This window comes from Scyliorhinus torazame, chromosome 11 (assembly GCF_047496885.1).
Source record: "Scyliorhinus torazame isolate Kashiwa2021f chromosome 11, sScyTor2.1, whole genome shotgun sequence".
NCBI lineage: Eukaryota > Metazoa > Chordata > Chondrichthyes > Carcharhiniformes > Scyliorhinidae > Scyliorhinus > Scyliorhinus torazame.
The window spans coordinates 59135208-59147319 of NC_092717.1; the positions used below are offsets into that span (position 1 = coordinate 59135208).

General features: G+C 49.2%; 1 protein-coding gene across 2 annotated transcripts in view; it reads left to right on the plus strand.

The window, feature by feature from the left end:
* The window catches only part of mlh1 (mutL homolog 1, colon cancer, nonpolyposis type 2 (E. coli)), a 124808-nt gene extending 116297 nt beyond the window's left edge, over positions 1-8511 (plus strand). For both annotated transcript variants that reach the window (XM_072467323.1, XM_072467324.1), the window contains exons 18-19: positions 4279-4404; positions 7828-8511. In XM_072467323.1, coding sequence (XP_072323424.1) covers positions 4279-4404; positions 7828-7992 — 291 coding nt within the window. In that variant the 3' untranslated portion in view covers positions 7993-8511. The remainder of the gene's footprint in view (positions 1-4278; positions 4405-7827) is intronic.
* The last annotated feature ends 3601 nt before the right edge of the window (positions 8512-12112 follow it).

Consider the following 12112-nt stretch of genomic DNA (forward strand, 5'->3'; position numbering starts at 1 on the left):
GTGTTCACCAATAGGAAGGGGACCTATTCGATGAACATACAGGTGGTCTGCGACCACCGCATGATGATCCTGCACGTCTGCGCCTGTTACCCAGGCAGTGTACACGACTCATACGTGTTGTCGCGGTCATCCATCCCCAGCATGTACGAGGGACGCCATCCCCGGCTGAGGGGCTGGTTGCTGGGCGACAGGGGCTACCCATTGCGATCGTGGCTGATGACACCTATACGGAGGCCACGCAATGAGGCGGAGAACCGCTACAATGATGCCCATGTAGCGAAAAGGGGAGTGATAGAGAGGTGCTTTGGCGTGCTGAAGATGCGTTTCAGGTGCCTGGACCTCTCTGGGGGCGCCCTCCAGTATCGGTCAGATAGGGTCGGCTGCATCATTGTGGTGTGCTGCGTCTTGCACAACATAGCCCAGCAGAGGTGCGATGTGCCGCAGGCAGAGGAGGGCGGAGTGGAGGAGCAGCAGGAAGAGGCGCAGTCCTCCCCAGATGAGGGGGATGGGGGTAATGGTCAGGGCAGACTGTGGTAGACACAGGCGGGTGGCTGTCCACCGTTACCGGCTGGCCCAGCGGGCACGGGACAGACTGAGAGCCGCCCGCTTCACTGACTAGATGGGCGTGGGAATCGGGTAGTATGGCCACAGACCGCACACCATGGCAACAGCCGACCACCCCCACCCCCCCACCCATCCACCCACCCAGCACCCCCACCCCACCCGCATGCACACACCCCCCCCCCCCCCCCCATTGCCGATCCACCTGCGGCACAACGGGCTGGGCTCACACAGTTGCGGGTGGACGCGTGTCTATTGCAGGCCATGGAGGATGATGACACCCCCGCCCTGCGGTGAGCTCCTGGCTCTACATCGTTGGACTATGTCTGACCCATGGCCACAGTACCACCATCCACCCGGACCATCCCTGCATGCGCTGTGCTTGACACTGCAGCGCACGGTCCCGTCCTCTGCCCGGGGGATGTTGATGGCGGCCCAGGGGGAAGGGGGGCAGACTCACCTGGGGCTGAGGTAAGACCACCCCTCACACACACACTTGCGCTCAACGTACATGACACCCCCCGCACGCTTTGGACAGAGCACAAAGGCAGCTTCTGTAGGTGTAACATTGACTTTAATAACCAAAGGAGTTCATGCACGTGCCCTAGCCCCTAAAACTCATCTGTGCCCTGCACCTGTGCCAACTTACTCAGTGTCTAATTGTTTGGCCTTACGGGCCCTTTGACTACGTCTACGTGGTTCCCCAGACGGTACAGCAGAACTGGAGGTGGACTCCTGTGATTCCTGCCCTCTGACAATGGATCCCTTTGGCGGCCGTTTCCTGGGGTGTCCTGGCCTAGATGGGCCAGGCTGCGGCCCCGGGCGACTGGGATGGCGAGCTGCCAGCCTGTCCTGCCCGTTGCCCACCCGATGCACCTGGGACGGAAGGGGGGGGGGGAAGTCCGAGGTGTCGCGGTGTACCGGGACCTCCCCTACAGGGGGAGCCGGGACGGACCACACCACCTCCTCCTCCCTCGGGGTGCCCGATGGCCCCCAGGCCTCTACATGGGTGGGGGATGCGAACGGACTGGCCAGCCGACGCCCCCCCCCGACATTTGGCGCTGCCAGTCCTGGAGGCCCGTGCTGGTATCGACAGGGGTCTGCAGGTTTGCAGCCATGGAGCCCAGGGGGTTGGCAAACCCTGTCTGTGACAGTGCGACGCCGGCTCCAACATGGCCACTGGCGCCGATGCCCTCAGCGATGGCCTGCTGAGACTGGGCCATGGCCTGCTGAGACTGGGCCATGGCGTTGAGCGCCTCTGCCATCTGGCGCTGGCACTGGCTCATGGCCTCCTGTGAGAGGGCAGCCATGTCCTGGGCCACAGACGCCGCCTGCACGGAAAGCCCCAGGCCTCGCAAACCGTTCCCCATGTCTGACACCGTCGCACCCATTGCCTCCACCGCGGACGCCACCCGTGCGGTGTCAGCCTGGGTGGCACGCATGACCAGCACCACTCCCAGCTCCTGGACGCGGGTGGACTCCTCCACCTGCGACTGCAGCCCGCCGCAAGCCGCCCGTCACCCTCTTCGCTCATCTCCGGGTCGGTGGTTGCATCGGATCTATGTGTGGGTGTGGTAACTCCAGGAACCCGGGATCCATCTGGGCGGCAGATGTTCGCTTGGGCTGGGCTGCCCTCCGACCGCCCGGCCCCTCTGCTGCTCCTACCTCCACCCTGCTGTACCGGGACGGCTGTGTTGTGTGCACCAGTGAGTGTACCAGACGCCTCATCACTAAAGTGCCCAACCGAGGTGAGTGTTTCTGCGATGGTGGAGGGTGTTGGTGACAGCAGTGGCGTTGTGTCGTGCTCTTCGTCCCACTCTGAGTCCATGGCACTTTGGAGTGGGGGTTCGTCTCCACCCATCCACTCTGAGTCACTGTCCGGTATTTCGTCTTTCCGGGCAGGGGTGTCCCGGCTCGGATGTGACGGGGGCCTGTGGCTGCCCACCCTCGTCGCTGGGTGGTCGCTCCCGCACGTGACGGGGGGTGTCGTCTCCCTGTTGCTCCAGGTCTCTCCGTCTCCTGTGGTGTGCGAGGGGCATCCTGCGGGCGTCGCATGCTGGAGGGTGCGGGTCCTCTCCATCTCCCGTGGCCTCCGAGGGGCATCCTGCGGGCGTCGCATGCTGGAGGGTCTGTGTCTCTCCGTCTCCCGTGGTGTGCGAGGGGCATCCTGCGGGGCGTCGCATGCTGGAGGGTCCGTGTCTCTCCGTCTCCCGCTGGCCTCCGAGGGGCATCCTGCGGGCGTCGCATGCTGGAGGGTCCGGGTCTCTCCGTCTCCCGTGGCCTCCGAAGGGCATCCTGCGGGCGGCCTGCATCTGCGGGGATGGGTGCCTGGACGTTTGGTCCTGCGATACACAATGAAGCATGCATGGTTAAGACATCAGGCAGTGATCAGGTGATATGGGGGAGGGGGATAATAGGGGAGGGGGGATATGGGGACGGGCTGTCGGTGGCCTCACTTGCTACTATGCCCCCCGACCTCTGCATCAGCAACCTCCCCGGTCGTCAGGTCCGCCAGCCAGTTCCAGGGCCCTTTCCGCGTGTTCGGTCAGTGGCCTCTCATCAGCGGGGCCTCCTCCAGTCCTCACATGCTCCCTATTGTTGTGTGCGCGCTTATCCTGTTGGGGGGGGGGGTAGGGGTAAAAGGCAACACTGTGAGGCAGGTATATGAATGCACGCCATCGGTTGCACGTGCATTGCAGAGGTTAAGGTTAGGGCTGGATTCACTTATGGGGAGGGGGGGGATATGGGGGAGGGGGGATATGGGAGAGGGGGGGATATGGGGGAGGCTCACCCTGCCTGCTCTGACGAGGTCGTTCACCTTGTGGCACTGGGTGCCTGTCCGTGGTGTCAGGGCCGCAGCGGTGACGGCCTCTGCCACTTCCCTCCACAGACGCCGGCTGTGGCGTGGGGCAACTCTGCGGCCGTGCCCGGGATACAGGGCGTCCCTCCTCTGCTCCACCGCGTCCAGGAGCGCCTCCACATCCCGTGACTCGAACCTCGGGGCTGAGCGGCAGCCAGCCATCCAGTCGGGTGTTTCCGGTCGGGTGGGGGGGGAGCAGCGCGGCCTTATGAGCCGTCACGCCGTGCGGCGCGTATGACGCTGCACGGCGTGAACTACTGCGCAAGCGCGGATCCCGTTATGTCGCTGCTAACCCATTTCGGGCCGGAGACTTTCGACCCATTTTTCCGACGTGACGCAAGTTCGATTTGTGCCGTTTTTTGCGCCGATCGGCGGACTTTCCGCCGATAACGGAGAATTTCGCTCCAGACCTTTCTTTTTGTACTTTTTCCACACATCTCTCTGCTAACCTGAGTATTTCCAGAATTTTGGTTTATTTTGAATTCCCAGCTTCTGCAGTATTTTGATCTTGTATGTACAGTTCTCACAGTGGCTTTCAGAATAACTGCATCAGCTGTCCCTAGTTCCCAGCTCAACCCCCTTCCAAATAAATTGGCGGAACGCACCCCCCCCCCCCCCCCCCCCCCCCCCGCCACCTTTCACGGCCATATCCTGCATCACCACACCTAGCGATATGAATGAATAATATGTAACCTTTACTTCAGCATTCAACAGTCATAGTTATTATTAATTGTTGTATACACCAGGTAACAATGCGAGATAGGAGTAGTTGTCATTGGATCTAATCCACTTGTGCTTTTGTGCCTGGTACCTTTTTTATGATTACACAGATGTAATGTGTTCCTATTATTGTGTAGGTGAACTGGGATGAAGAAAAGGAGTGTTTTGAAAAGTTAAGCAAGGAATGTGGTATGTTTTACTCCATCAGAAAGGAATATACGCTGGATGCTGAGACCCAGGTGTCGCCGAATTCGGGTCAGCAGGTACAAATGTGATTGAATGGTTTATTATTCTAAAATGAGCTTAAAATCTTAGAACATAAGAAATTGGAGCAGGATTTAGGCCATTCAGCCTTTCAGTCCTGCTCTGGCATTCAGTGAAAACATGGTTAATATTCTACTACAAAACTTGCACTATCCCCGTATCCCTTGATCCAGTGATCTCCATCTTGAACATACTCAATGACTGAATCTACACAGCCCTCTGAGGCAGGGATTCCAAAGATTCACTACCACCTGAGTGGAGAATTGTTCCTCATCTGAGTCATAAATGACCTACCCCTTGTTCTGCGTTGGTGTCCCCTGGTTCTCGACACCCCAACCAAGAGCAACATCCTTCCTATATCTACCCTGTTCAGTCTTGTAGCAATTTTGTATATTTAAATGAGATCACCTCTTATTCTTCTAAACTCCAGAGAATAAAAGCGCAGTCTATTTAATCTTTCCTCATTGGACAATCTCTCCATCCCAGATATTAATCTAGTCAATCTTTGATGCACTCCCTCTGTGGCAAATGTTTCTTTAGGTAAGGAGACCAAAACTGCACACACTACTCCAGGTGCAGTCTCACCACTACGACATGTAATTACAGTAAAACAATCTTTAGTCCTATATTCAAATCCTCTTGTAATAAAGGTCAACATACTATTTGCCTTAATTGCTTGCTGTAGCTGCATGTTGGCTTTCAGTGACCTATGAATGAGGACACCCAAATCCTTTTGAAGATCAACATCTCCTAGCTCCTCTCCATTTCAGAAATACCCTATTATAAAGTGGATAACCTGACATTTCTCCACATCATATTCCATCTGCCAATTCACTTAGCACCTCCAAATCCCCTTGAAGGGTCTTTGCATCCTCCTCACGACTCACACTTCCACCTAGTTTTATATCATCTGTAAACTTGGAAATATTAGTTAATCCCCGTATCCAAATCATTGATCTAGATTGTGAATAGCTGGGGCCGAAGCACTGAACCTTGCCAGTTCCAACCTTGGGTTTTCGTTTGAGATTGCACAGCACTTAATAATTCTTCGTTTCTACCCTGATGCCTTTAACTTCCAGACTAATTTAATCACAGCAAAATTGACGAGACAGGCTTTTTTTAGATGTATATAGAATCTCTAAATAGACTGTCTTGGGGATAAAATATGTTTGAGTCAAATGGAGAGTTCTATATAGATTTCATATCGCTAGGCACATTTGAGTTATCTTCCTAATGTTTAATGTAAATAAATTAGATCAAACAACATAGCATAGCAAAACAAAAGTTATACTTTTCTAAAATTCTTTGATTATTAAAGTTGATGCTTACCTATATATGGTGACTTAATCTTACTCACATTATAATTGATTTTCTCCAGTCTAATCTTTGCAATAATACTGAACTACATAACTCAAATATGGGTGGGTTTCCCTTTGTAGCCATCTGAGATGGCCACCTGCAAAGAATGATAGGAATTATGGTCAGGTTTGGGACACCGACAAGCTGCAGCTTGTATCTTTGCAAACGGCAGCCCAGAAGTATGTAGGAATTCACACCTACAAATGAGCCATTCAAGGCGATTAAAATAAGATGGGACCATCAGGTCCATCGCATCATCCTCCAGACTCGGCGGCACCAAGGTCCTACTCAGATCCCTCCCAGGATTGGCCACTGATGCCCACCCCAAAAGTGATGTGGCAGCCCCTGACTGGATGTGACCAATCAGAGGATGGAGCCCTGAGGAATTGATTGATAGTGACCCAGGAACTGCCCACAAAAGGGGCGGGGAAAACTCAAGCCAGTTAAAAGACAATGCAGCCATGATTTCTGTCTCTTTTGGACCCGGCCTGTGCCAGCCTCTCTTGGCACCGGCCTACGCCTAAAACCAAGTGTAGCATTCCAACCAGAAGACAAGTTCAAGACCAACGATCGCAACCAGACAGATGAGCCCAGCTGAAACAAAGCCACTTCTTCTACCCAGCCACGCAAGATCCGAACAAAGGCCTTGTTCATCTGCAAAGAGCCGGTTGCCCTGAAGTTAAGCATAGGTTATTGTAGTTGTTAGGTGTAGTTTAACTTGTAGTGTTTTATGTTGCATGTCGAAGTAATCCATGTATCTTTGAACTTAAACTGACTAACTGGTTGTTTGGTCTTTGATCGATATCCGGTAAAGCCTTGTGGTGGTATCATTTGATACCTGGCGACTCTGAAAAGCAATATTATCGTTAATAACTGCCATATCTAGTTAATTTGGCATCATTATTGGTGACGTTGGTGGGATAGTATTCCACTCATATTAAAAAGAGCAACATTATTGGCATCTCCAGTGCCGATTGGCAACACCTTAATAGACAAACAGTGCTGTGTTATAGGAAACATTTGACGAGAAACAGGCTGTGGTTACAAAATAAAGTATGGTGAAAGAAATGGCTTATGAGTTGCAACTGATGAGAACAGAATGCTTCCTCCTCACTGCTGCTGATTTTACATTTTTGCAACTTGAACATTTACCATCCCTGCATTCTGATCAGTGACTTCAGTTACCATCACTTGGGTGAACTGGAAAGAACAAAATTGTCTGACTGTTCTATACATTGCAAGTTCTTTTGGAATGCTTGCTGCATTTATCTGAAATTCCTGTACTACTTTAAGATGTGTATTAATGATAAATAAAGACACAATTCAGTTATGACCATAAATACAGGTCTTTAATCTCTAGAGGGCTCTAATTGGGCAAATATTCAGAGGGATGAGCAAGACTGTAATGGAATACTCTCCACTTGCTTGGATGAGTGCAGCTCCAACAACAGTCAAGAAGCTCAACACCGTCCCAGACAAAGCTGCCCACTTGATTGGTCCTCCTTCCACAAACATTCAAACCCTCCACCACCGACAAACCGTGCAGCCGTGTGCACCATCCACAAGATGCACTGCAGAACTCACTAAGGTTCCTTAGTAAGAAGTTTTACAACACCAGGTTAAAGTCCAACAGGTTTGTTTCAATGTCACTAGCTTTCGGAGCGCTGCTCCTTCCTCAGGTGAATGAAGAGGTATGTTCCAGAAACATATATATAGACAGATTCAAAGATGCCAGACAATGCTTGGAATGCGAGCATTAGCAGGTGATTAAATCTTTACAGATCCAGAGATGGGGTAACCCCAGGTTAAAGAGGTGTGAATTGTGTCAAGCCAGGACAGTTGGTAGGCCATCTGGCCTGTGAAATCCTATTCGGTGAGCTGAATGGCCTTCCGCACTGTAGGAATTCTATGATTCCATTCTATGACAATTGCCACTATTCCCCCATACCATCCATTCCTCCCCCCCCCCCCCCCCCCCCCCAAAGTTTTCTAAGTTGAGAGATATGTCGAGGTTAATCCATTGCTGATAATTACTTCGTGTGAAATTCTTTCTTTTTCTCCAGAATCAGGAGCTCAGCACTGACAAATCATGGAAGTGGACTGTAGAACATGTAGTTTCCAAAGCTTTCCGAACTCTTCTCCTTCCACCAAAGCACTTTTCAGAGGATGGATCCATCCTGCAACTTGCCAATCTGCCTGATCTGTACAAAGTCTTTGAGAGATGTTAATTCATTCTCGGAATGAGAACGAACTGCCTGGGATGTACAGACAACGTTTCATTAGTCTACTTCCAGAAACAATCTTCCAGGTTACATTTTGCACCATTTTTGTTTTAAGGTAGAAGTACAGAAAAGTGATTGTTAAAAGTATTGAATTATGTATGTAAAAGGCCAGAAGCTCCAATGTTCTACTGGGGTTCAACTTCATGCCAATAGAAGAGCTAATTCGAGATCGAACTTGCACCTAATGAAGCTCTACTTTGGCCGCACCATCTTGTAAATCTTCCTTCATACCAATTGTAGAAAGCATGTGTATCCTTTTCGTCATGAGAAATTCCTGATGATTTCCAGGTTGTACATAAATTTGGTTAATATAAACAAGCTATATATTGTTTAGGCTGTGAGTATGTCTATTTCTTCCAAGAACATCAAATTGAGCTGCTTTACATGTAAAGTTCTGCTGTAATCACCAGATTTTCTACAATAAATTTCCTTTGGGTCTTGGACTTCTCCAAGCAGGCATCAGTACAGATGTACCATGGGAACATTTTAGCACTTGATGATTTTTTCAATGGCTGGAAAATTGTTTGCCCACAATTCGGGCATTAAGGAGGCTGAAACATTTGCAATCATCATCAGCTAGAAGTGCTGAGTGGATCCATCTCTGTTTCCTCCTGAGGTCTCCAGTCTTTGGCCAGTTTAATTCACTCCAAGTGATATCGAGAGACAGCGGCAGGCACTGGCTGCAGCAACGGACTCTGACAGCATCCTTGTGCTCCAGAATTTGCTGCACCCCAGCCAAGAATTCCAGTAAAGATACAACACTGAAAGCTACTGCCCAAAGTGGCAAAAGCAAGCCAAATCAAATCTAGCAATTACCACCCCATCATTCTCCACTCAATTATCAGCAAAGCAATGGAATGTGATGTGGGCATTGCATTCAAATGGCCCTTATTAACCTACTCACTGATGGGTTCAGTCCTCATTACAGCCTTGGTCCAAACAGAACTGAAATCCAGCTCATGGTGAAGAGTGACTACTGTTGGCTTCAAGGTAATATTGCAAGGAGCCCAACCATGTAAAACTAAAGTCCATGGGAATCAGGAAAAACGCTTCACTGATTGAAATCCTACCTAGCACAAAAGGAACTAGTTATTGCAAGTCAATCATCTTAGTTCAGGACATCCCTGCAGCAGTTCCTCAGGGTAGTGTCCTAGGCCGAACTATCTTCAGCTGCTTCCCTCCATCATAGGTTTAGAAGTAGGAATATTCGCTAAGGGTTGCATATTTTTCAATTCGGAACTCCTCAGATACTGTCTCTCTGGTTCTTCATGCAGTAAAACCTGGATAACATTCCTGCTTCGTCTGAAAACATTTGTTGTATAATATCTGGAGCACACCATAATACATGAAATATTAGCCTGCTTATTCCAAGTGTTCTATGCCTGGGTCTATTATGTCGATCTGTAAGGCCAAGAGAAAAGTCAGATCATTAATGTTTTATGTATGCAACATAAACATTTTGTACTGTGACAATGATCAGAGCTTTCATAAAATAGGACAAAACCTGCACGGTAAATTTCATACTATCCTCATCTTTTGGATAGAACATCAAACTGAGGTGGAAACAAGACCCTATGACACTCAAAGAAGAGCAGCAGTTTATCTCTGGGGTCTTGGCCAAAGTCTATCCTTCAACATCGCAAATTATCTGATCATCACATTGGTGGGGGTGAAGGTGGAGGGGCTAGTTTGTGCACAAATTGGTTGTCTTGTTTCTGTTGTCACAACTGTTGTAACACTTTTCATTGTCTTAAAGTGCTTTGTGATGTCTTAAGCTTGTGAAAGTAAGTAGATAAATGCAAATCTTCTTTCATGTACACAACAGCCCTGTAGAGGGCATGCACGTAGCTTTGCTCTATATCTGAGAATCTAATCAACAACACAAGGTGCCAGCACCGACAGACTCCTATATTCACAAAAAATAAGAAATGCTCCTGCTGCAACCTGCCCTTCGTTCAAAACATCCATTATCAATGTTAGACCTGCAACTACCATTTCCCCTAATTCTGGAGGATTTTCTTGGAGACTTTGCTCGCACCTGGAATTTTGTGTGAAATTTAAGTATATTTGTAATACTGCGGCTTGTTTTGGTGCTGAACTAGGGATGCAGAGCTCACAAAAATAACACTCAGCAGGTCAGGGAGCATCAATGGAGATAAAAAGAGTTAGCATTTTAGGTCGGTGAACTTTCATCAGAACTTGGGGAAGTTAGAAAAGTATTAGGGTTTGAGCAAGTTGAGAGGGAAGAAGAACAAAACCAAAAGTCTTTTATAGAGTGGATGGTGGAAGAGATTAAAAGGTTTCATGGTTCAAAAGCTAAAGCAAGCAGTAATGGGTAAAGAAACAAAAGATGCCTCGATGAGGTGTAAATAGCAGGATTGCTCCCAACAAAATGCAAACTAAAGGAACAAAGACTTCCTTTGTACGGAGAAATTTAGCGAGGTTGCCATCGTGGTCCTGCTGATCATGGCCGCAGATGGTCACGTTGTCTAGGTACGGAAACGTGGCCCGCAAGCCGTACTGGTCGACCATTCGGTCCATCTCCCTTTGGAAGAACGAAGCCCCATTGGTGACGCCGAAGGGGACCCTAAGGAAGTGATATAGCCGGCCATCTGCCTCGAAGATGGTGTATGGCCGGTCCGATTTACGGATGGGTAAGCGGATTTCAGGTCCACCGTTGAGAAGACCCGGTACTGTGCAATCTGGTTAACCATGTCAGATATGCGTGGGAGGGGATATGCGTCAAAGAAGTTGAAGGAGAAAAAAAAAGTACAAAACAAATTGGAGGCACTGATTATGATTTAAAAGTTTTCAACTTAATGTTGAGTCTAGAAGGCTGTGCCTCAAGCTTGAGTTGAACTTCTTCACAACACTAAGCCAGCCGTGGGCAGAAAGTTCAGTGGGAGAAAAATGTAAAACAAATGACAGCACTAGAAATGTCAGTCATGCTTGTGGATTGAGTGGTGATTTCCCTCAAAGTGCAAATGTGCTTGGTCTCCCCAATGTAGGGGAGACCACATCATGAGTAGTGAATACATAAGCATGTATAAGAAAATTGCTCTTTCGTTTGAGATCGAGTGTTTGGAGCCTCGGCTGATGGGAAAGGAGGAGGTGAAAGGGGAGATATTGCATTTCTTGTGCTTGCATGGAAAGGAAGGGGCTGTTGGTGGTGATTGAGGAGTGAATTAGGGTGTCCACGGATGCAACATCTCTTTGGAATACTGAAATGGGAGGGAAGGTGGGGAAGATGTGTTCGGTGGTGACATCTTGCTGGAGGTGGTGGAAATAGCACAGGGTGATCAGTTGAATAAGGAAGCCAGTAATTAAAGATTCCAACATGGCATTAAATGTGGCAATATATAGACAGGCATTGAACAGATTACCATGAACACTGAAAGATCTTACTAACCACCTGCCACCTCTACTTCGTCTAACCTACATGTGACTCCTGCCTAGGCACTGTGGAACATTGGGAACAGGAATATGCCATTTAGCTCCTCGCCACTCGGGTCATATTTGATCTGGACCTAAACTCCATTTGTCTGCCTTTACTCTATCCCATGAAATCCTTACTGCACATGAGCCTGACTTAGATCAGAGAATTTACAGTGCAGAAGGAGGCCATTCGGCCCATCTAGTCTACACTGGCCCATGAAAGATCACCCTACCTAAGCCCACATCACCACCCTATCCCAGTAACTCCATCTAACCTTTTTGGACACGAAAGGGCAATTTAGCATGGCCAACCCACCTAAGCTGCACATCTTTGGACTGTGGGAGGAAACTGTAGCACCTGGAGGAAACCCATGAATAATAGGGAAGAGCATGCAGACTCCGTACAGACTGGCTAGAAAGTGTCTTCAAAGACCTGCAGCCAGGGAAAGGAAATTTCATTTTTTAAATCCATGCTTTATGTGGAGAAAATTCCAGGCTTTGCACTTGAACAGCGCTAGTTCTAATTATAGGATTGTGCCCCTTGTGCTTGATTCTAACCCCACTCCCACTGAGGAATAGATTTTTCGATATGGTGACTATTTTTTCTCAGGATGTGGGAGTCACTGGCTGG